At 47.3% G+C, this 25604-nt stretch overlaps 1 protein-coding gene across 1 annotated transcript in view; it reads right to left on the bottom strand.

Moving 5' to 3' along the window:
- Positions 1 to 19018, bottom strand: part of BMP6 (bone morphogenetic protein 6) — a 93460-nt gene extending 74442 nt beyond the window's left edge. Inside the window, exon 1 of the mRNA XM_055704497.1 lies at positions 18032 to 19018. Coding sequence (XP_055560472.1) covers positions 18032 to 18461 — 430 coding nt within the window. The 5' untranslated portion in view covers positions 18462 to 19018. The remainder of the gene's footprint in view (positions 1 to 18031) is intronic.
- Between the last annotated feature and the right edge of the window lie 6586 nt (positions 19019 to 25604).

The raw sequence follows: 25604 nt of genomic DNA, 5'->3' as shown, positions 1-25604 counted from the left end.
TTCCTCAAATCAAAGCAGGGAGAGTTTGCACGTTAGGCATTTTCTCTTCCCTCTATAACACCGAGGACAGTCCATGTCCCACCTGGGAACATCACCTAGCAGCTGCCGCACTGCCGTGAGGACCCAAGCCACCAGCGACACTGCTGATCTTTCCTGCTCCTGGGCACACCTCCCTGGCTGCTTACAGCTGTAGGCACTGGTCTTTGCTTCTGTGCTCTTAATTTTTTTTCCAGGGCAGCTGGACAGCTGGTCCTGTGACCTGTGAGACACAGGGGAAAACTGGGAAGGATTTCTGTGGAGTTTGCTGGACAAAATGCCTACACCTTCATTGTCTGTAATGGTCCTGAGGGTCCTCGCTAGTCCCAGCGTCAATTTACCTTTCTTGCTCAGATTTGGGCTTTCTGTGTGCACCACCGCTACTTACAAAAGTACCAACTGTCACACCTTAGCCTACTACCTCTGCACTCCAAGCACATGCAGAAATGCCAAAGCAATGGAAAAACAGGACATCTAAGTGTATTCACATAATCTGCACAATACCCAAAAGAAGTTTTCAAAGGTTGCAAAAAAATCTGCAAGATTAATTGTCCTTTGGCTACGTACAGAAGCAGGTGAAACTACAGGCATCCCAACTGTGACCAGCAGGTACACAATTAAGGGAACACCACATGACGGCACACGCTTTATTTGTTCAGGTGGCAAGGTTAACAAAATAAGTTCAGGGAACGAAGGCAGCACAAGCAGAATGACTTAAAAATGAAGCTGGTCAAGATGAATCATGTGTCTTAGTCACATAAAGGAAAGACTTCTTGCTTTAAACTCGATTGTTACTGGTTTCCTCTCACCTTCCAAAAATGTATTTAAAAAGGAAAAGTGTTTATGGCGCAAGTGAAACCACGACCATTTTATTCATCTGTTGTTTCAGTTTTTCCTTAAGGCTTGTGTTCAAAGACAACCCGGAGCAGCCTACGCTCAGCAGCCTTTTAACACACACTGCATTTAACGAGAAAGAATAAAGAACATTACGATCCGGTTTCCTAGGAGAGGACATCGCAAGAAAAGCAGAACAGCATCATTTCCTCAGATGTCCCTCCCGGACACCACCAGGCAGAGCCAGCTCACTCCTCGCTCGGAAAGCCACCTGGGGAGCTCGAGAGGACACCACCCAGGGATGCACAGGGGATCTCATGGACAAAAAGGCTTTTAGGATAGAGAGATGCCTGTTCCCTCAGCTCCATCAGTTGGTCTAACAAAGATGGCAAACTTGTGAGCCTGTGAGCCTTGCCTCTTCCATGCAGCTCCGCGGTCACAGCAACGAGGCACCGTTACTAGTGTTTGCACAGGTCTGATTCATGCAAACTAGGAAAGATGGAAGAGGAAAAAGAATCAAAAGCTGCAACAGCAAGAGCTGTGGTTTCAACCAGCTGAAAATATTATTTTTAGAAAACTAGAATCTCTTCGCCACCATCCTTCAAATTCACTTGCCTGCATGGGTGAGAGCCAGGACCCATGAACATACCCATCTCTCCGGTCCAGTTCTTTCCTCCTGCCCCCAGTTTTTCTCCTCTCCCCCATGCCCATGAAGTCAGCCCAAGCCATCGGCTGGACGTGACCCACCCATGAGCGGCTGCAGCATTTGCTCCGACACTGGTGGAGTCTTCCAAATTTTGCTTGTGATTGCACCCAACATTTTAACAGGGGTTTTCAGGGGTTTTCCCCAGTTGTGCTTCACATTAACTTCAGCCTCAGATAACCAAGGCAGCTGTCCCAGGCCATCTGCCTCAGAAAGCACTCTGACGTTTTTTCTCCTCGACCAAAGCTTGTGTTTCTTGAACTAGAAAAAGCAGGAGCAGCGATGGGTGCCGTTCCTGTAGCACATAGCATCCTGCAACCCAGCCTAAGGTGGTCTGAATTGCTGCATAACTGACTTAAAACTGAACTGCAATCTGGGTTGGCAGATTGCATGCGGTTCTGCTGAGGATTCCTTTCTTCCTCTACCTTGCTTCTTTGCATCCCTATCAGCCTGAACGTACCCGTGTGCTCGGGGGAGCCCTGCCTGCAGCAGAGGACCAGGCAAAACCAATGCACGACTGCTACGGCAGCTCTGGCACTGCGCACGTGGCAGGTAGTGATAAAACAGTGGCGATACAGTGAATCCCACCAGGAGACGGTGGCAGAGCACTGGCAAGGTGTCCTTTGGATTCAGGAACAAGCCTTTGTCGTCCATGTAAACTTCTGAAGTGACTTCTCCCACCTTATCTTCGGGAACTGATACCAACTTCAGGTAACTTCCCACAGGCAGGAGGGCGGTGGGACATGAAAACGCATGATGTGGAGACAAGCCATGAATCCCAGGAAAGAGAGTGAGCATCTCCTTCCAGGCCACCACAACCTGGGCTTAGTACACAATCCCAAGCCCAGCTTTGGTTTTGTTTGTACTTGCTCAGGGCAGGTTCTGCTGTTCATACTCCTCAAATAGCATCAGTGAAATCTACGGGACTCTTTGCAGACTACAGCCTTTTCTCCAGGTAACTGCTGCCTCTGAACCTGGCACGAGGCTGTACTTTCAGCAGGAGAAACACATTAGAAACCCACTGATATTAAAGCCTTCAAGGCTTCTTAATAGTCCTTCATATTTTTCTGTAGCTTTGTAGAATTTTAGAAACGTTTCCTAGTTTAATATATTAAATAATATACTTATTTAACCATGGTACCTCTCTCTTGTTTTAATTGCTGAGAGGATCTGTCGTACAAATCCAGGTTTTCTTACATCTCAAACTGGTACAGTCCAAAGCCAAGAATACATATGTTGCTAGCTGGAAAATAAAGTGCCCTTGATTCCTAACTTTATTTTGGACAGTCCACTCCAAGTTTTTAAAAGGCAAATTCAGTAGTGAGAAAATATATATAGCTTCAGCTGTTTTGTGTGGGTTTAAAGTAGTATTTGCTTTATGAGTAACAAATTCAATAATGCATATATTTACATAAAAATAGTTTTGACATTTAAGTTAACTTCTTGCCAAGCTGGTGCAAAAATGGAAATGTAAGAAGTGTAAGCACAGAAATAAGCCCCTATGCTGTAAGTCTGCTATTTACAGGTAATTTTTTTTTTCTGGCAGTAAGACCTGAACAGTATGTTTTATAGCACTAGACCTAGCCACTCTGAGTCAATTCAGTGTTTATGGAAAGTGCCAGACTGACAGTTGGAGATTTAAACTCTCCATGCCAGCGCGTAGTTGAGCTGGGGTAGTGGCAAGGAGAGTTTCCAGAACCTGAGCCACTGATGGACCCCGGCAGCATTCTGCAGCCACGACAGAAGTCACGATGGCACAATCCAGTGCAGAGCAATGTGAACACCTAATTATTTCTCAAGCCCCAAGTGGCTTCTGAAGAGGGTGGCACCACCACATACCACTGGAGAGCATGGAGTGAAGCACCTCGCACAATTCGAAGCCTGAGATGGCTATGAAATGTCCAAAGCTTTCATACCAAAGCTATTCAAAAGACCAAGTCTATCTCATAGAAGATTTTATTATTACAAAGCAGATGCAGATTTGCAGCAAGAGATAACCTGCCACTCTTGGGGGTTCTAGGCAGCTTGTCAAGGCCCCTGGGACAGGATGAGCAGTGGAGAGCCAGGAGCTCCCAGAGACCTGCCTTGACACTGCAGACCCCAAAGCAAACCACAGAGGAGCCAGGGCATCTGTCTCAGTTTCAGAACCTCCATGCGCAACCAAGCTGGCCAAGGACCAGGCAAATCACCTGGCAAATCACCTGGCAAAAAGCCCTCACAGGTACCACCACAGCTTTGTCAGAAACAGACCCTCACACAGAGCATGTAGATCTTGTACCCCAGCCATCCTCAATACACAGCACACAAACAAGTGTGCCGTGCTGGAGGATTCCCTAACAACATCTCTGATCAATCATACATGGTGATTAATACTCTGTCTCATCTACTCTCCACTACTTTCTACCTGAATTATCTAGCTCCTTTAGTCTCCTCTTAAAGCCAAGGAGGAAAAAGAAATCTCTTTAATGCTCAGGTAGGATAGGTGCTGCACAATACCACGTCAAGCACATTATTTAATTGCATTGGGGCAAGCCATGGGAGTCCTGCTGTGCTAGATCTGGGGGTGACCATGCAGCAGTCATGAAATAACTGATGCGATGGACAGAAGAGGATGGAAGCTGTCTTTTCTAGCACAGTAACTGAGACGGTTCTTTACTCCTTTTTTTCCCCAGGGCAATTAGTCAGCTCTGGGATGTCAAAACATACAACTGGGACACAAGACAAATTACAGTGTAAGTGCTGCTGCTTTGCCAATGACCTAGCAGGCTTGGCCTTGAGGTTTCTAATGTTTGAAGCCTCACGCCCCTTGTTCAGCACTGCAGTACTTTAAAAGACATCTTAATAAAGATGAAATGACAGGGAAACCTACCTGCATGGATCCTTCATATATATAAACAAATAACAACAAAGCCCAGATGACCAAACCAATGACATACTGTTATGGAAAAGAGAAATATAAAATACGTACATATAGATTCATTAAGCCTTTGGTCAACAATTCAGACCATTTCGCAGAAGTTCATGACAAATGGCTCACCAATACTTAACACTCAGCCTGTCTCTGCTGAATGGTCGAGCAATTAAAAAGCCATCTTTACATTCTAGTTTCCATACAGCATCATAAACAGATGAAAATACATATACACAGAAACAATTAATCAGAGCTGAGGATAGTCTTGATCCTTACTGCAGCCTCATATGTTACATATTTTTTCTGCCGTGATCTCACTAGCAATGCATCACTGTTTTTAACCACTCTGAGCACTGATTCTACACTCAGCAGCTGTGTTTGTTTACAGGGCTAGAAATTAGCACAGGACAAATGGACTTCATCCAACTGAAATTTTTTGGGCATTTTCCACTACACTTCACAATATATTGGTCCTCATAGTCCAATTATGTATTTGCCACTGATGCTGGCCAAGGAGAGTGCATAAGCAAAGATGGTGCTCGCTAATACTGCACGGGGATGCGTTTTATTACTCCAAACGCAGGCTCCCTGATTACTAAGCACAGTTCAGACACTTGTAGCCAGGAAAGTCCACTGCTGTATTGTCCATACTCTTCTCAGTAGGAACATAAAGAATGTCATCATAATCCACCCTGCGCTTCGCACTCGGCCAGTTCAGTAAGAGCGATTAAACGCAATGATATTTTATATTTAAAGGGACTGGCCAGTGCCCTCCACGCTTGTAACCAAGCTCCCAAAGCCATTTCCAAAAGACTGTACACCAAATTCAGACAAGTCAGCCCTAAAATCATTTTCCATTTCAATACCCCTAAGTTTGTTCATGGCCGGTTATTTAAAAACAAACAAACAGCAGCCCTATGCCCTTATGCACTTTTCATCTCCCTGACCGTTTCCTCAGGACAGACTTGAGAGGCACTTTGTTTTTCCCCATCTCATTCTAGAATAAACAATTAAAAAGGAGTTACTGAATTCACTGGGACACGGCAGCGAACACTCCTGCCCTAGCTCTCACGCATCTGAAGGTAAATGTAATTTAAATGTTTGCTCCGATTACCCAGAATACTTCTGTAAGCAACCCATATTTATGCTAGAGCTCACACAAGAGATACACACAGCGTGCATTAAGTTGTAGTTTACAGACTGTTTATGTCTTCCACGGTGCTAAAAATACTCTGGTTCCGTCCTACAAAATGTATTATACAGAAACCACCAAACAGCCTCCCAGGCAGCTGCTGAATCCCAGTAGCCAAACGATTTCTCCATGCAGATATACACAGCTATAACCCAGTTCCCCAATAAGCCCTGATCAGGCACCTCTCTGGATAGAACAAGGTTAAAAGCACTATGCAACTTCTCAAAATACATGTTTTTTTCTTCCTGGGGGCCAAAAAAGCCCACGTCCAGGAACATTGGCAGGGCATTTTGTTTCTGAGGGACTGTCTCTCCCTATTTTTAACTTTGTTTCGTGCAACAAAGTCCATGTTTCTCTGATAATTTCAAATAATAGCGATGATGCTGTTCTGACATCACAAGACGCATGAAGAACCCTGTCAAAGTAATATATTGCACTTTGCCGTGTAATTATGTTATGTTGGAGCAGAGTGTCGGAAAACTTAATATAATCATTAGCTGAGCACTGAATGTTTTGATTGTCAGACAGGTTGTATATGATGCAAATATATGACTCAGAAATGATTTCACATAAACATTTTGGTAACAGTAATCTGACTCATAACCTCCAACATAGAAAATAACAAGCTGCACAAAACATCTGTGCGCTCCGAGCAACCCCAGCTTCTAACAACCTTCACAAACCTCGCAGCACAGAGAAACCAGAGGGTCCCATCCCCGAGGACCCAAAGCTGAGAGCTGCTGAAATCTACCTTCCCAAAAAGAGTCAAAGCAGGAGTGAAAAAGGCCGTCATTCCCACCAGGGATCCCTGCTGGAGAGCTGTGATAGTTTACAGCACCTGATAGCCTGCCCGGTGGGCGTTGCATGGGTCAGGTCCACGTTTAACAGGGATAAGACGGGAGGAAAGGCTCGTTGTTATTCCAGCCTGAAGCTTCGCCCCATCAAGTATGACACAATGCACAATTCCCCTTCTATTTATTTTCTCATTCATTAGGAGATGGACAGCTTCTTTCACGGCCCCTTTCTGAAGACAAATGTGCAGTCTTGAGTGACAAGGAAGATTTACCGTCTGTTATTTCAGAGGAGGTTTGCCATGTTTATTCTGGAAAGTGCCATGAATTAATGAACTATCTCTTCAAGCGTCAGTGAGTTGGAGCTGCCAGCTCTCTGGCTGCCAGAAGCAACAGACTGTTTTGGGACCCCATAAAATCATTTTTACTGAGACTAGCGATAGCAGAAGTATCAGGCAGACCCAATCCCAATAGCTCCTGAAATATAAAGGAGTCATTATACTGACTTCAGCCATTACACTGCACTATTATTCAGAGTTTTTCAACAAAACTATCAGTTAACTCAGAAGAACACCTACCACTAGCCTCCCCGCGCCTGCAGTATGGACATTACCAAGAGACATTACAACTCTGCAGCACAGATGTTACCGTTATCATGGACGTTACCAAAAGTCAACCGGACCTTTACAAGGCTCCACAATAGTTTCAACTGAAAACTGGGCTAGCTTGTGACCACTTTCATTTTTCCTATTCACCTCTGCACAGATGCCAGCTTACACCCATGCACAAGAGGTGTACTTCAACACACGCGCAAAACCAGAGCCTGCCTACACGCCCACGCTACCACCCACTGCACCCAGGCATCTCCTGCGCTGCTCAGGTCAGAGATCTAAAATGAAGAGCTGCTCTCTTGCAAAAGCCATCACCTATGGCACACAGCAGACATCATATACAAATGCATGTCTGGTGGGCATTCACGTTCAGGTAGCGCCCAGAGAGGTCAGAGGTGTTACTGATGTTGAGCTGTGTGCAAGCACGGCTGAGAAGCACGTCCCTAACAGGCTGTGGTTGCAGAAGGCACAGCTCGTGCAACACTGATGAGCAAGGGTCGTAAGCCAGAATGACTAAACCCCAGGCCAAATGAGAAACTGTGGTCTCCAGCTGACTGATGCTGCAACCTGAAGAAGGACGGGTTTCACAGAGTAAGAACCTACTGTTCCACCAACTCCATGAGCCACCTGGGGACCTGCCAGGACAGTAACACAGCACGTAGCTTCACAGTTAGATTGCAGGACTAGAAGCAGGAATGTCAGAGACCTCATCGCTGTGGTCCAGTGGTGCCCTTCAAGCCTCAGATCAGCCACTTGGAACACGAGTGTAGTAGCGGTTTACATTCATCAGAGCACGCTGTGAGTCGTCAATGCTTATCAAGTGTTTTGAGGTCCTGAATAAGAGACAGAGCGGTAGCCTTACGTTGTCTAATAAGTAACGAGCATTACGCATCCCACAGAATGGAACATTTTTGGACAGGACAGCTGCTACAATCACTGAAGTGTAAAAACTATCACATGAAAAGAGACAAGACACAGGCATCTCCAAGTGAAAATCTCTACTGTAGTACATTAAACAAATGTATTTTCTCTCCAGCTATATTCCATAGCATAGTAAGTTGGAACTTCCTTAAATATGAGAACAATTTTTTTAAGTCTCCCTTTTTTCTTCACTCCCTTCCCCCTCTGCCTTTTATTCTTTGTGGGTTAAAAAAATATATATATATTGAAAGGGCAAGCCAAGAGATTCACAATCACCAAAGCCTGCAGAACATACAGTGAATTTTGGCAGGACATGCATGTTTATCCTTTTCATATGCTGTTTAAATTATTTTTATAAACAAGTCATTATCTTGCATAGCCACTGCTTGGTCCCTTTCATGTCAAAGGCGTTTGATGTTACAATAATTAAGCAAAAGGGTCTGCATGTTTGAAATGCGGTCTCGGGATGACAGTTTGTGGGCAAGAGAGACTGCTGCTTTTCTAAAATGAAAGGTTTCTTCTCCAAACTTCGTTGCTTGTCAGTCAAGCACCTGGATTCTGTACTTGTGGATCAAATCGTTCTGTAGTTACTCAAATACCAATTCCATACCAGGCTTAAATTTTAAAACTATGCTCCTACTATTCTGCACCAAAATCATGTACACAGGACAAGGTTTGTGGAGAAGCCTCTCAGTGCTTGCATGTAAACATGTTGAAGAAACAGGCTTGGCACCATGATGAAGACACAGCTATATTAATAGCTCGTGAGGCCTCTTCCCGCATGGAGAAGTGTTGTTTATCATGGTTGAGCTGGACTGTGCCACCAGTATGGGTGTAAGAAGAGAAGGAACATGAATGGGAAGCCCGTGGGAAGTGACAGAAAATGCTTCTTCCTTTTTTCCTGCAGAGCATCTGGCGATTAAAGATGACCGCTTCGGCCCTGGCTCATCTGGATTTGGCCACAGGGAGGTTGCGCCTCTGCGATATGAGGAACTAAAGCTCTGCCTGCTTTACTCCCCGATACCGAGCCTTCATCCAGATACTTCTGAGGCGGCTTGAGATATATGGAACTTGGGCTGCGGTAAGTGTTCACATCCAAACAATATTTATTACAGAGTTTACAAAGCCAGTGGCAGACAAGACTCTTGCATCTTGTACGTGCTTGTTACAGTTCAACATTTTTTCCAACTCGTTTGGACAATTCTGTTTCTTGTAAAAGGACTGGGACTGACTGCTTACAGCTTCACTCTCCTGGATTTCTCTCTCAGATAGTCTGGAAAGCCCAGGAGACATAAGAATGTGAGAATGCACCTCTGTTTCACACCAAAACTGTGGACCCTTTCCTCCCTCCAACACCTCCCGGCTTACGGGTGCGACTATCACAGCCTGCCCACAAGCTCTCATCTGTTCTCATTTTTTAAGTGCTCGTTGTTGCCTGGTGTGGAGCTGAACGCCTGTGCTTCAATAGACATTATGTCACCCCTCAGCCCTTGCGCAAACAGAGTGTCTAATGCCTTGACTGTATACACCACGCGAACGCGATGCAGTAAGTGACAAGATAAGAACACTGTAGTACACCTCACCGTCAACATTTGCATGCACACTTTAAACACAGAGTATTTTACAGCCTGTGCTTGATAAAAGAAATCGTGGGTCTCCATCTGCCACCAGTAAGATTTTGGGTTGATCAAATAAATCTTCTTTAAAAGGGGGCTTCTAATAGCAGATTCATACATCTCTCATACTGCAAATGACCACTAAAATACACAGAATAACACATCTTTGCAATACTGCTTGAAAAACACTTTCTCATTTAGTATCGAGAAATTTGACTTCTTCAGAACAAGTGTTAAGGCTGTCTTGAATAATTTGTAAAGCTATTCAAGCCATGAAGTACATCTGCACACTGAGTATATTTCAAATACTGTGCTTCTGTTTTCATTTTCAAAATGTTTTTATTTATACACTAATAGTTGACCTATGAATATTCCAAGTTTATATGGAGCCAGCTGTTCTAAATTCTGGTTATACCGAGCATTCGTGCAAAACATCAGGTGATATCATTGGATATTTTTAAGGGGAAAGTTCATAGGAAAGTAGTTAAGTATTCTCGCGATTAACACCACATTGGATCAAAACAGTCATGTCTAGCTCTCTGAAAATACAGCTACTGTTTTAGTTAGCAGAACACTTCGGCTCTGTCTACATTATCCTTTTTTGCCAAAAATTCCCACTGTTGCTACCAGTGATTCAATTCTGTCATTGTGCTATGATGAACACTGCAATGTATAATAAAAAGAGCTGAAGGCAGTGCTGTCAAAATATTTGTGCCCTGAACAACAAAACAAAAAATCATCTCGTGCCATCACCAAAAAAAAAAAAGGAACCCAAAACAAACAAAGAAAAAAACCGACCCCAAAAATCTACCCAGTCCTACAGGGCTGTTTCTTAAGTAACTGACAGTTGAAGAAATACTGGCCCTGATCCACTGCACGTTTTAGGAATCAAAGTCCAGTCCAATGTATTAAACACCCCTGCAATCCCACAGGGGCTCAGTTACTTTAATTAAGCTTTTTTTCTCCTGCAACAGCCCTGCGGCAGCTGCAGCCCCATGCTCTTCCCAAAGCCACCGCCTTGGGAACCTGCTCCGGGTGCAAGCGTGGGGCCGCAGGGCTCCCCAGGGAGTGGGCACCTCTTCAGGGTGCTGGTGCTGGCCACCCCTGCTACAGGCACTGCAGCCGTGCAGGAGGCACCGCTCCTCATCCTCTGCCAGCCACAACTGGAAAAAATGTGGAAAGGAACAACCCACTGAACTGTTTTCACGCATGTCCCCTTGCCCTTGGTGTACCACAGCTGGAGAATCCCAGTCCCAAATGCCCTTTCCATGTTTAGAATCACAGGTGGTTTGGGTTGGAAGGGACCTTCAAAAATCATCCAGTTCAACCTCCCTGCCACAGGCAGGGACGTCATTCACCAGACCAGGTCACTCAAAGCCCCATCCACTGGCCTTGAACACTTGCAAGGATGGGGCATCCACAGCTTCTCCGGGCAACCTGTTCCAGTGTCTTACCACTCTCATTATAAAAATTTTCTTCCTGTTAGCCAATGTAAACCCACCCTTTTTCAGCTTGAAACCATTGCCCCATCAAACAAGGGGTGGCCAAACACCAACCTCCAATAACCAGGTGCACAGAAGACTTTCTGGTCCATCAGCCTCGGTCTCCCAGGCTCTGGGGTCTCATGCCTGCTAAAACCAATGGGAATGTCTCAACCACGAGCCATTTTTCCATTCAGGCAATAGCGTTTGCTCTCTGTTTCACATCACTACACAAATGGTCAAATGGAAATGCTAAATGATTAGTAGGTGGGCTGCACCTCACAGCATTACCGTGCATCTTTCGCGATACAGGAGAAACACAAGATGGGACTGTTTACATCCCAAGTAACTCGTACCTTCGTCTAACCCCCCACAAGTTTGCAATGAGGCAAGATGACTTAAAAAGAATCATGCCTGCACGACATGGAAAGTCTAAACACCACCTTCCTTCCTCCTAAATCACAAACACCACTCGGAAGTTTATATTTAAAACTACGAGAGAGAGCATCGCCACTAGAGCCAGCAAGGACCTGCAGCTCCTCGGTGGAGATGCAAGCCTGCAGCAAGAAGTCCCTGCAGGAGCTCAGCCGAAGACATCTGCAACTGCTACCCAAAGTGATTTTGTGATGAAGCCACGTTCAGCTGGAAGAAAACTGCCAAAAGAAAACCTTTTTACAAGAAGCTCTTTAGTTTCAACTTTGTTTGAGGAAAAGAATTAGGAAGCACTGCTTTTATTTCTACAAAAAAAAAAAAAATCCAAAAAACCACCCACACACCTGGGTTTGTATTTCAAAATGCAACTTTTTCGTTATTTACACATACAAAATTGGACTCGAATCAATCAAGACTGTTTTGGCACTACTAACTTTTTCCAATTACAATCATTTTTTGTTGTTGTTGTAAGTAAGACTTCAACATTCCACCCAAATTTGAGACTTAAATTTTCAAGCTCTGAAAAGCTTTCACAAGACAAAGAATTGTCCCGCTAATGCCACACAGTCAGGTTCCAGTAGCTTAGTCCAGATGACACTTGGACCTGGATAAACTGCTTGCACAAAGGTGACTCTTCACTCATTTCAACAATGCAGGTTTTGAACAGCAGCTTCTCCACAAGCCACACATCTTCCAGCGCTCCTGCCCACAGGCAGAAGGATGACTGCAGTCCCTCAAATTCAGGGTCTAGAGGAGCTGAGGACTTTTAAGAGACCATTTGCCCTTTCTTTAATCATGTCGTCAGGCAGCTGCACACTAGCAGGCAGCTTGCAAGCGATGACTACTTCAAGGAGATGACATAAATGAAGACCTTGAGCTGCATCAGTTGAACGGCAAATGTAAGGCTGCTCTCTGACACTTGGGATCTGTCTTGGCATCAAAGGCCGGTATACAAGGCTTGGCAGAAGTCAGTAAATTCATTCCCATCATCAGCTTCATGTTTTCCAATACTGGCCTGCTTTGGACACACATGGAGGACGCTGCTCACATGCCGAAAGCGCGAGGCTGTACTCAGCCAGCTGGCAGCACAGCCAGATCCACAGCATCACACACTCCAGTTATTCCCTGTGAGTAGATGTCTTGACCTTTACAACATGTGGCCAAGAGTATAAACAGATGGGATGACAGTATGAATGGTATGGTCCCATCAACATAATCAGGCAACGTCCCTGATACATCTTGGTTGCCTAATTTCATATCCCCTGACAGCAAGCATGGTACCAGGAAAAAGACAGGTGGGCTGATCAAATCCTTCAGATGAAAAAATTCACCTGCTTTAGAAATGCACACAAAGATGCTGGAGCACTGCTTCCCTCCTGCGAAAAGCCATGCGGAGCGAAGGCATACTGCTTGCGCCTAAGCTGCTATGGATTTGTGCAAGATCATTCCTAGAAGGAAATCTGGCAGGTGATGGCTGCCAAAAAGATGAAAAGCCTGTTTGGAAGACAGCGCATCCGTAAGTTGCTGCTTTATAGGCAAGGGGAGAGAGAGCATTTGCACAGCGAGCCCTACGCTGACCTCCCAGCAGCTCCCTGGCACTGAAAGGGAGCACCCTTGCCCCAGCAGATACTTGAAGTCTTGCAGGGAAGACAGGAATTGCCTGGGGGTTTGGGATTCGAAAACGAAAGAGGCTTTTCATCATGGTCCCAACTCGAATCACGTGGAAAAGCCTCAGGGCTGCCTGCAGGACTTCGTGGCAAACAGCTGGGCTTCCCCTCATCCCTCTGCCTGAAGTTCTCCCAAGAGACCTGCAGCTCTTGTGATAAAGGGGGAAACCCCCTCTCCAAAAGTCCAGAGATACAGTAAATCCACGCTCTTAGCCTGCTACAAAAAGGCACGACGTCATGGATAACCAGGCACCACACCTCAAAAGACGCTTTTAGCTGTCCTTATCTCTGGAGGGTTTGGTGGGTTCAGACGTTTCCTGCACAGCCATCCAGCTGTCAGCAGCCCCAGATCTGGGTCACAGCAGAAACCCACAAAGACTGTCACTGGATTCCTTGGGTTTTCTTGTGGATAGCATGTTGCTTTTTTTCCCCTCGGCGTGGATGCCAGGATAGGAAAGCACGGGTGAAGACCTGAAAAGCTTCTTCCCCATGTTAACACAGGACTGTCCCACAGCACAGGGAATAATTCTGGCCACAGTTAAAGTAGCGAAGTCCTCAAAAGTCTTCTTCCTGCTGCTACACATGGTGCACACTACTCTCTGAAGACATCAGGCAGTGAAACAGGAGCTGGAGAGCAGCCCCCTACACATCAGCACTGATGAGCCAGAAGAGACCAGGGGGACCTCAGATCTGCCACAGCCCCCAGCACCAGTCTGCAGCTTGGGTTGAGCAGTGACCCCTCTCTCCTCATCTCCCTGGACCGAAAAGAGAAGGGGTTTGCTGTGAGGAGCTCGATACCTATCTTGCTAAAACAGTCCTGGCAGCAAAATGTAGGGATGCTTGCCTGAGTCCAGCTGTCAATCCAGCGTCACCGCCTCAAAGAGGGATCTCCACACCAACCCCGGGGCTGTTCGACAAGAAGGGGATAACCCTACCGGGTGCCACCAGGAAGGTACATTAGTCAAACAGGAAACATTAGTAGATGTTATTTTCCCCAACAATGCTGTGTCAAGTCATGCTAGCTCTACGTTTGTACCCAGGATGTTCCTCCAGGAGGAGCCGAACAGTTTCACAAGGACATCTGCTGGTCCAGAACGCACCACCACCACCACAGCACCCCAGCCCTGCTGGACAGTCATCCCCTTGGCATAAAAAGTCAGTACCCTGCTTGGTCTGATAAATCCCAAATAGATCTAAAATGTGGATGTTTCCATCCGCGCTAGCTATCCAAACTTCCTATGTGGGAAATGGAAAGAAACAGGCATGTTTCAGGTGCCTCACCCTAGTGAAAACACCTGAAATAGACACTTTTAGGATCATCTTCCCAAAATAACAACCAGGTTTACTGAGGGTAGATGACATTTTCTGTCAAATTATTTTTTGGTATCTAAGCTGATAAATGAAATTTATCATCTAACTTACCTGAACTGGTTTATATCTTAATTTTACTTGTAATGGGAACAAATAATTTTTTCTACTGTCTGGTAACACTCTCCAGGTGCCTTTTAAAACAAAGTGCTAAGCATCTCCTAGAAACCCTGGACACTCAAAGATCCCCTATAGTCAGCCCCTCTGGGAATCATCGCCCACACCTTGCAAGTCCATACTACAGCGCAGACATCATCAGGCAGGCAGGATAAATCCCAGACTCTAGACTTCTAAGACTGATGTTTCTTATCCTGCCAGCAAGACAGCAACTCCCTGCATCTGCAGAACCTCCACACCCCTGTGCCCCTCTTTCATCACTTTTTTTTTTTTTTTTTTTTTTAATGAAACTGTCTCTCCAGACATCACCTTTGAGCCTGGGACAAGCCTGCACTGCCTGAATAATCCAAGACCTCACCAAAGTCCCTCAGCTTTGTAAGACCTTGACACGCAGGACTTTTACCCTGAGCACATAGGAAAACAGTCTGCCCCAGACAGAAACCACATCTGCTGTATCCTCAGACTGAAGGAATATGTGTGCTGGTCAGGAAGGGCTGGAGCACCACACATTTAAAGTCAGCAGCATCTACAAGCTACTGACGCTTTTTGGGCTCCAGGGCTGGAAAAATTAAATACACTTCAAAAGAACACCTGCAAACTTTCACCACAAAGCAGGACTTCTCCCCACAGCTGATCTAGATCACGGCTTCCCAGCACGACAAGATGCATCGTCAAATGTCTGCCTGGTTCTGGGCTGCAGCAGCACCTGAAGGCAGGTCACCTGCACTGCCTTCACACCCACGCAGCTGCATACATCTTCAGGGCAGCCTGCACCCGGTGTACCCACGGGATACCATACAGTCCTGATTCGACGAGAACAGACAGCAAGGGCCCCTCACATCCCTTTGGCAGCTGCCCCTTCAGTAATGGAACGGAATGGATGTCTTTAAGGTTGAACGCGAAGTTCTTCAGAAGCCAATTGTAACCAGTTTTAAGTTATTATATGCCTGATCACATGCAGAAAACGCCACATAAAAAAATCCTGGCAGTGTCTGCTTATAAGGAGACTCCAGCTGTGGGTTTTCAGGGTTGCCTGGCACACACTTCATTGGAATAGCCAGCGTCCTTGGGGTCAGGCAGTCTTCCCTTGCTGCTGCGATCCCACCATCTTTTGCTGCATTTCCTAGACTACATCTGATAAGCCATTTGCTAGATTGCAGGCTGGCTTTCTCCCATCACACCTTCAGTTTCCATATCGCAATATAACCTCAGGCTTCCTCTAGTTTTCTGGCATTAATTATTGTTTATTGGAAAAGTAAATGTCAATATGCATGTGAAAGACCCCCAAAAATCCCTGACATGTCAGAGGCGCTAGAGAAAACAGCCGAACAGCTGTTCAGTCTCAGCCCGTCAATTTGCCAACACTCTGGTAACAAACAATCACGTTAAATGACATTATGGTTTATGACTCGGAACTTGGAAGTTGATGAGAAATTTCTGCAGTTGATTCATACTTCCTGAGACTCATAACTAGCATTTCAGTCGTGCTATTTTACTACACTACATGAATAATTTTCCTTGTTGTTACATAAGTGTCTAGATCCAAATTATCAGAACTGATTTGAATCATATGAATTTTTTTTTTATTTTCAAAAGAAAATCCTTCCAGGTCTACCGTCTAGTACCGCTCTCCTGGTGCTTTACAAAGTAGGCAGCTAAATACCTTCTAAAACACCGCATGCTCACGTTTCTTCCCGAAATCAGCTCTTCTGGGAACCACCCAGCCCCTTGCAAGCACCTTGCTCTGCGTCCTTTAAATAAAAATTGCTATGGGGATTGCTTACAGACAGCTACAGCCAACACCACTCTTCTTAAATTCACAGCTCCAAGTATACGTCCTCAAAGTCCCCAAGGCAAAAAGCAGAGACAGTGGCAGCAGCGCCGTGTACTCAAAGGACACAGAGGCTTGGGGAGGCTGGGAGGGGAGAAGCACCCGAGCAGCTGCCCTTCGGACTCGAACCCTGGACAATATTCCCACATCTCAGGGTCCCAGCTAGACTCTGACCACGCTGACTTCATTGATGGACGATTTCAGGACGTCTCAGTCAAACGCATCAGAGCCCCGAGATGGCAGCACCATTTAAACATCACCAAGCTAATTTTAAAGGATAAGTCCGAGACCCTGACAGGTATCCTCGCCGTACGTGGAGCCCACAGGGCTCTGCACTGCTGCAAGGGCTGAGCACCCCAGGCCACTCAGCTGTGCCCACACGGGCAGTCACCCCGACGTCAACGCAGACAAACCCCTTCAACAAGCATTTGCTGCGCAAGGGGGGCACTTCTGACCTATTACAGAACTGTCACCAGGTACAACAATTACCCAGCTCTTGTTCTAAATACATACACCGTGGTGCAAAGCCATTGAACACACCTGCCACTGCTGGGAGCTGAGAGAAACTTCCCTCAGCAGCAACATATCCCTGCTCTAGATGAGAAAACACACAACAGTTTGTATTTTTTTTTAAACCAAAGCAAGCTGTTCACAGGTGCCATTGTCCTGGTGCGCAGCTCTGGCAGCACTAGCGTAAAGACAGTTTTCAGCCGACCGGCAAAGCCACTTGAGCTTCACAGAAATTCCCTAAAAAAAGGAACTGCAATTTGCCAACTGAAATATTTTCATTCTCCACATTAGGCTGAATCTAATTACACTGTTTCCTTACAATTGCAGACAAGTATTCAGGGCTCCTTCAAGTAAAAACGTTTAATGGCTTTCCACCGAAATACCCACCTCGGAGCCCTTCGCATCAGTACCGCACTGGCTGCGCGAAATGCTTGGAGTGCGGGCTGGCATCGAACACAACTTATTTCAAGATTTCCACACAACAGGGATTTTTATCACGTTCTCGGACTCGCTCAGCAGAATATCCTACACAGAGTCACATATTCATCGCCACGCCAGCTCACACCAGCTCACACCAGAGGAGAGGGGACGGGGACAGCGGGGCGCGGGACGCGCTTTGCTCCGGGAGCCCTGCAGCCCCGCCGGGCCCCGCGCAACTTGCGCGGCCGCGGCTCCACTGCCCGGGAACCGGAGCTGGGGGGGGGGGTCAACCCGAGCGAGGGGGCTCTGGCCCCTATCATCACAGCGAGAACAAGAGGCTATAAAAAAAGTAAACCAACAATACACCCTTTTCTCTGTCGTCCCCCTCGGGTTTTGCGTTCCGGGGCATTGTTTTTCCAGCGTTCGCGAGAGGGATGGGAGGTTTCTGCCCATCCCCGACGTGCGCGTCCCTCCCCGGCGGCCCGCGGTGGGGCCCGGCCGGCACCCCCGCCCCCGCCGCGCCGCCCGGGCAGCAGCCGCCCCCTCCGGCCGGGAGGCGGGGGGTGGGCTCCGCGCAGCCCCGCACTCACCCAGGTTGACGAAGCTCATGACCATGTCGGCGTCGTTGAGGAAGGCGCTGTCCTGCGCGCTGGGCAGCGGCGGCGGGGCGGGGGGCGGCGGGCGGCCGCTGCGCTCCGCGCCCGCGCTGCCCTCCGCGCCCTCGGCCAGGGCGTGGTACAGGTCCAGCATGAAGCGCGGCGCCGCCGTCAGGCGCCCCGGCGGCGGGGCCGGCGGCTCCCGCGGCAGCGGCCGGGGGCGGTGGGGCAGCCCCAGCACCGAGAGGATCTCCCGCTGCATCTCCCGCTTCTCGTGCGACTTCAGCCGCCGGTAGAGGAAGCCCGAGGCGGCGGCGGGCGGCGGCGGCTCCGCGCCCTCGGCGGGCAGCGCGGGCTCCGCGGGGCGGCAGGCGCCCAGCAGCAGCGCCCAGCAGCAGCACAGCCAGGCCAGCCGCCGCGGCATGGCGCTCGGCCGGGCGGAGGCAGGCGAGGTCCCCGCTTCCCCCTCTCCCCGGGGGCTCCCCGCCGCCCTCCAGCCCTGCCCCCCCGCGGCGGCTACGGCCCGGGCCGGCGGGGGGCAGCCAGGCCAGCGGGGCTCAGCGCTCGCCCCCGCCGCCGCGCATGGCCGCCCGCGGGGCACCGCGGCGCGGCCCTCCTCCCCCCCCGCCCCGCCGCTCAGGTGCGGCGGGGCCGCCGCCGGCCCGGCCGCTCAGTGCGCCATGCCCCTGCCCGGGGGCGCCCGCGGGGTCTGCGCACGGGGGACGAAGGAGGAGGAGGAGGAAGAGCGGCAAACTTTCCCCTGCCCGGCAGCGAGCGAGCGGCCGCAGCGGCTGCAGCCCCGGTCCCCGCGGGCTGGCCGGCGCGGGGCTGCGGGCGGCGAAGGCAGCTCCCCGGCGCGCCCGCCTCTCGGCGGGGCGGGCGGCCGCTCCTCCGGGGCGGGGAGGGGGCGAGCGCGCAGGTAGCGCGGCCCCGCGGGGGCGGGGGGAGCGGCGGGCGGCGGAGCAGGTTGGGAAGCGCCGGCCCCGTCGGTTGTCACCGGTTTGCTGCGCTGGGGCGGCGCGCCGCAAAACCAGCGGCACCGGCCGCCTTAGCCTTGCCTCCCTGCCCTGCGGAGGAGGGGTCTCGGCCACCCCCCCGCCCCCAGCCCGTGGATGTAGGTTGTTTGTCCTGAGAATAGGTGGAGCGCTGCCTGCGCTAACCCCTGCGGGTCGGTGTAACGGGTTGCAGCATCCTACGGCTTTTACCGGACTACCTTGCAAACCCGTGCGTGGAGCACCGGTGAGGGGCGAGGCACGGGTACCCCCGCCAGCCCCGGCCGGTGAAGCACCCATCTGCCTCCTCTGCGTACGGTGGAACCCGTTATCCTGCCGTAAGGAACATACCCGTTCCTGCGGGGATGGTCTAAGGTCGCAGCTCTGATTTCAGTCCCTTTCATAAAGGAGAATTAAAACCCACCACCCGCCCCGCTGATAACGGCGGCCAGGCTGAGCGAGAAGCAGCTCTTCCATATGCTGATCTCCGATCTCACGGACCTGGCTGGGGCTGGATGAGTAAAGCCAGGCTAGCCCTGCCGAAATCAGTGCAATTACTCTAGGTTTGAACTGGGATAATTTCAGAGGAGTTGGCCCGGAGAATAATATCTGGACCATTTGAAGTCACTGGCAAAATTTCCATTAATTTTATTAGAATCAGAATCTGGCAATAAGCTCATATTCAGTTTCCCAGAGACACAGCTGAGAATATTCAAGGCAGAATATGTTATTTTCAGAAGTGGAGGTTACACCAAGCGTTCACTTAAGTGAAGGCAATGTTACAGATGGGTGTTTTTAACTGCACCGGTCAAGGATCACCATAATACTGGGTATTTAAAAGCTTGTTTGGGAAGCAAAAAAGGCACCTTTAAGGAGAGTTGAGCATAGATAGCATGGGGGTGGGAGGGAAGAGTATGGAAGTTGCTTTTGCAACTGTCTCCTTTTCATTTTCAGTTTGTGAAAATACTCAGAATTTGAAAGCGAGGGTGCGTGTGACAGAACAGACCCAACACTCTCCTTTTTGGTGGAGTGGTCTGTGCCGTCCCACAAGGACTGGGGAGGGCAATGTCTAGTGAAACTTTTGATTGTTTTGTCTACTTTGCTCAGCTTAGAGCGATGGGGCTGGTTTGATTAAACAGGGAGAAGAAGACTAATTCCCACAGAGGAGGAAAGCAACAGCCTTCCCCTTCTGCGAGGTGGTGTGGGATCCTGCTGGGAAAACCCAGGAGGAGAGCCCACTGCACAAGCTGTCCTGCATCCCTCTCAACCCCCCAAGGAGGCATTTTATAGCTGCCTTAGGAGGGACATTTGGGGGCTGGGAGGAAGCGCAGGAGCCCTGATGCCAGTGAGGGAGATTTCCCAGGCAGGTACTTATCCCGCAGGTGGTGAGGGAAGAGAGCAGCCACTTCTGTGCCGTTCCCTTCCAGTCTCCGAGCCTCTTTGCATGCAGCCCATGTGGCTGCTCTGGTAGAGCTGTGTGCCCTCCGCATCCTGTTTTGACAGTGACAGAGGGAAGTGTCCCATTATACAGTTATCTCTGAAGAATGAACCTTTCCATCCAAAGCCTCCCCTGCTTGGGCAGAGATAGTGCATGTTCAGCAACAGACAGCGTTAAACTCCAGGGCAGCTGTTGGGTGTTTCTGCTTCTCTGATGCTCAAATGTGTATCACCTATATGTTTTTATTCTGAAGGAAAAATATTTGAAATAGTACCATTCGCACAGGGATTACTGCAATAAATAGCAGCTGTAATAACAGTTGGCAGCATATGGGCATCTGAGTTTGATGCAGTCTGGGGACAGGAGTACACTGCAAACCTTCACAGCATGGTTTGGGTTGGAAGGGACCACAAAAACCATCTAGTTCCAACCCCCCTGCCATGGGCAGGGACACCTTCCACTAGACCAGGTCGCTTGAAGCCCCATCCAGCCTGGCCTGGAACATGTCCAGGGATGGGGCATCCACAGCTTCTCTGGGAAACCCATTCCACTGCCTCACAGTAAAGGTTTTCTTCCTTAAATCTAATCTAAATCTACCCTCTTTTAGTTTAAAACCATTACCCCTTGTCTTATTGCTACAGATCCTCGTAAAAAGTCCCTCTCCAGTATTTCCTAAAGTTACCATATTCTTAAGGTAAGTTCTTATGTGTAGCTAGAGAGCTAACACCCTCCCTAAGAAGTCATTGCACCTTTTGTTAAGTTTAATTTAAGTCTTTCACTTTTTTTCAGCAGTGCTTCCTAGACCTGCACACTACTTATCCCTGGAAATGCCTCTTGCCTGTAGATGTGAACACTTTACTGTGAGTTTTAGCTAACGTCATCAGACCTAGGAAAGTCACTGTGTCACTCAGCAACTCACTGAGGGGGGAAAAAATTACGTCTTCTTGCAGAGGTCACAGAGACAGGTTTCAGATATTCCTGCCATCGGAAAGGGCAAGTTTCTGCAAAGGATTTTAAGACTTCGCATGAGAGCCAAATACCTAATTCTCTGGAGCAGTGCGAAGGCTCTGTGTTCAGCAACGGCTGCAGGCTGACACATACATTTTAAGAGTTAATTAAACACACATCGTAGTGCTACCGGCAGATCTTTTCACTTGCCAAAGAGTCTTTGTAGCATATCCACCATCCAAAACTGCGGTAACACGTACTTTCACTCAAACTTTCCTTTCACCGTCATATCTTCAAAAATGCTGTGGATACAGGCTTCTGGGTATCGGTCAGGTCATCAGCTTTCCCTGCTCATGACGGACATCTGGTGGCAAAGTGGGAAAACTCGGGTCGGTTCCTGGAAGTCTCCCTTTGCGGGCAAATTAGCAATAAAACCTTTTTTCTTTTTTCTCTTTAAAAAAAAAAACAAAAAAAAACCAACAAAAAACCCCAAACCCAACTAGTAATTCAAAGAGGTCTCCTACCTCTCCCCCAGAAAAATCCTTATTTAATTTTCTGCCCCTAAGCCAAACTTCAGGCTGTATTCAAAAACCCACACCTGCTCAGTGCGTCGTGAAGAACGTATTGTGCACGTGGCTGTGAACAGAGCCTGCCCCCCCAGGACTCCCATTCCAAGATGTGGTGTGGTGCCAGCAAGGATTAACAACAGCAGTTAATTTCTTCTGGCAGCAACAGTGTTGAGGTTGTATGCAATTAAATGCTGGACTACCTGTTTCTGGTCAAAAAGGATTCATTGGTTTTCTGGTTGTCTTCATTTAGGCAAATCGTTCCTTGCTCTCGTTTAAGCAAATTAGGTTTCTTGGTTGTTCCATGCAGAAATTGTGAGGAGCAGTTCCAGGCATATGAAGCACTGAAATGGTAAAGAGGTAATTTAACTCTAGTTGGAAGCTTTCAAAATAATAATAATTAAAAAAAAAAAACAGCCAACCAAAAAAAACCACCCCAAACCCAAGTTCTATTACTATGCCTTAAAATACAGCCATCTCATCTGTATACATGAGGAGATATATGCAAAACCTTTGTCAATACTTTTAGTTGTACAACTTTCCAGGTACCAGGATTAGGTGACTCTAACAGAATGATACACCTTGAAATTATTTTTTTTTCAGGACTAATAATATATTTTTGAATATAGCGTAGAGCTTACTATTCTAGTGATCCCTTCTCCACCTCCTGAAAACAGAAGAGACATTTAATTTTTATAACTTTGCATTCCCACCTTTCCCTCCAGCTGGACCAGCGGCTGCCAAAGCGCCTGCAAGAAACCGAGGCTCCTGCACTTACAGGGTCAGCAAGGACACTGCAGTAAGGGCAGCTTCTGTCTTCACACTCGTTTTGCCAAGCAAAGGCAGGTATTTTTTTTAAATCAACGTGGAAGAGCTGTAAGTAATAAGAATGACGTTTTCTTTCTAAAAAAATAAAGAGACCCTATGCTGTACAATAATGCCATAGCTGGAACAGACTATTTCCAGTGCTGCACTTGGAGAGGTTTAAAATACAAACATCCTAATTTTAGTGTGCTAGTTTCCAAGGTCTGCTTGAGAAATGAGAAAGAGTGGTTGAGTATAATCTTAGTTCAAAGGTTGAAGCAAGCTAAAAACAGTATTTGCTATGAAAGCTCAAATTTTTCCTTTCTCTCGCTGAACTTTCTCCACTGCAAGTAGGGACAGTTGAAAAATAGTAACAGCATCTTATTTGCACGTAGCAAACCACTAGTTTCTTTACTCAGAAATCTCGTCTAAAAATACGCAATGATGATTTCCCAGATCAGAACACTTTAAAAAATGGTTATAAATACTAATTTGACAACATGACTAGACCACTATCCTTGCAAAAGCAAACAGTTAAAAGTGAATTAAGTCCCAGTATGCATTTCACAAACAATTTCAACTCTGTTCCAACCCTGGCCACCATCTCCACCCTATCAAGGATATACTTATGCGCGAACAATTATAGCTTAAAGTTTATTTGAAGTCAACAGTATCAAGTATTAAGGGAAACTGACCTGAAATGGCAGCAATTAAATCAATATTAATATATTGTATCATTAATATATTTTTTCTGAGTCTTTTTACGGTATTTGCTTTTCATTTTATTTTTGCTAGTAATGCCTTTTCTGTTTAAAACTGAGGAAAGTGAATCATCGACTATAGAAGGGAAACAGCAAAATCTGCACTGTACAGGCTGCAAATTAGACTTGGTAAACTAGAAAGGCAGGTACTTTTTATATACAGAGTTGAGACTGATGTAACTGAAAAGTCAGTAAGTTTAGAAATACATTAGCCAACACGGGAGTAAGAGTCTACCTTTAGCCTGCATACAGCAAAGATAGGATTTTTGTAAGAACAGGTCCCCATTATTATTACTGTCGCAAGTAACAACAGTAGCAAAGATGCATCTTGAATCCATACAAGCTGGGCTGCAGGCATACCTGTGTTGTAATCAGGCATTCTGTGCAGATATGCCCACATCTGTTGTGTAATGATTACACTCGTCCAAAAGACACAGCACCATGGCCAGCCTGCGTAGATGGCTTCAGCGTGGCCATGAGTCCGCACTGGAGTTGTATCCTCCGGTGGGGTCTTGAGAAAGAACTGAATTTCTTCTGAACCAGAGAGGTACCTGGCTGCGAGCACGTGAATGCTGCAAAAAGAGATGAGGAGAGGAGGAGAGGTCCTCACTGCATCCTCTGCTGGTATCAGCTGGCAAACCGTCAGCCAGTGTCCCTTCATGTGCGTTGTCTGGAGTACTGGGCAGAAAAAAATAAACACTGATTGGGGTAGCTCATAGTGTGAGGATGAACTGGAAGACTCTGGTTTTAGCAGGTAGATCCTGACCTTTAGGCTCATGTGAGGTATAATGAATGAATGCCGAGATGTCTACATGACAGGTTAAGGTTGGGAAAGGATGAAGAGGTAAAGGGGAGTCCATATGTAGATTTTTACCAGACTCTCCATCTTCAAATATTTGATCTCAATTTACTTTCTAATACTTTAAATTAATAAACATGCATTAGTGACCCTAACTCTGGCTGAAAGTTTTGTTCAGCAATTAATTTTTGTTCTTTTTTCATACATCCACATGGAGACAGAAAGCCTTTCTGTTAGGTCGGTTCAGCTTTAACCCTTGGCAAATTAACAGAAAGGACTAAATTAACAGAAGAGCTCTCTTCTGAGTGTTGAAAGCTCTTTTGAAGCTTGTAGAAGCTGCCATTTCTGCCCTTGTGCCAGTGGGTATTTCAAATGGTGAGCTCCATGAGCTCGTAAAAGCCATCACAATTTGGTAAAGAAACTGGAAAGCTGGAAAACCATGAATGCTTTCAAATGGCGTTAATAACCTGGAAATGTGCCGTGAGTTATCAAAGGGGAGTTACACTTCACAGGTTTGGGAAGATTTTAATCCAAGCAATCTACTCATTATAAACCCATATGCCCAGCACACCTGGATTTCTGGTTTTAACTCTTCACGCTTTCTGCAAAGGGGAAAGACACCCAAGACAGTGCAGGACTCAGCATCAGCCAGTTACCAGAATTAGCACGTAATTTCTGTCTCCGTGTGATAAGGGGGGGCGGGGGGGCGGTTCAGGGGTATTCCCTGTGCCACGCTGCCCAGGGTACTTGCTGTTCAGCCCCCCATCAACAGAGAGGAGGACTAGGCAGTGTACTTTGCTGAAACAATCCCCTTCCACTCCTGGTGCCAGCAGGCACACCCCACATGGCTGCTACGCTGCACAGCAGCACCTAACACTGCTTCCTGGGGTCGAACGCCTGAGCTCACTCACCTTCAGAGGCGCGTGGTTTTATGCAGACAAAAGAAAAAGCGTATATTTGAGATAGAAGGGCCTGGTTATCACCTTGTGCTCTGCAACAGGGGAAAAAAAAAGAAAGAAAAAAAAAAAGAAAAAAAACAACCAAAGAAGCAAAGCCAATGGTAATAATAATGAACGAAAGAACAGATGTTAAGATTGCTAACAAATATTGCAGAATGGGACTGGAAAATATCCCGGAGAGAACAAAACTAGGGGAAAAAAAAATCTGAAATCTTATTTAAAGTAACTCTGATGAGGTCTGCTCTGACCAGTGTGCAAAATATGTCTTTTCAACAACACTTTTCAATGAAATTGGGATAG

Source organism: Falco cherrug, chromosome 3 (genome assembly GCF_023634085.1).
Source record: "Falco cherrug isolate bFalChe1 chromosome 3, bFalChe1.pri, whole genome shotgun sequence".
In the NCBI taxonomy this organism is placed as follows: domain Eukaryota; kingdom Metazoa; phylum Chordata; class Aves; order Falconiformes; family Falconidae; genus Falco; species Falco cherrug.
Note: the sequence above shows the minus strand (reverse complement) of the source record. Positions and strands in the feature narration are given on the sequence as shown.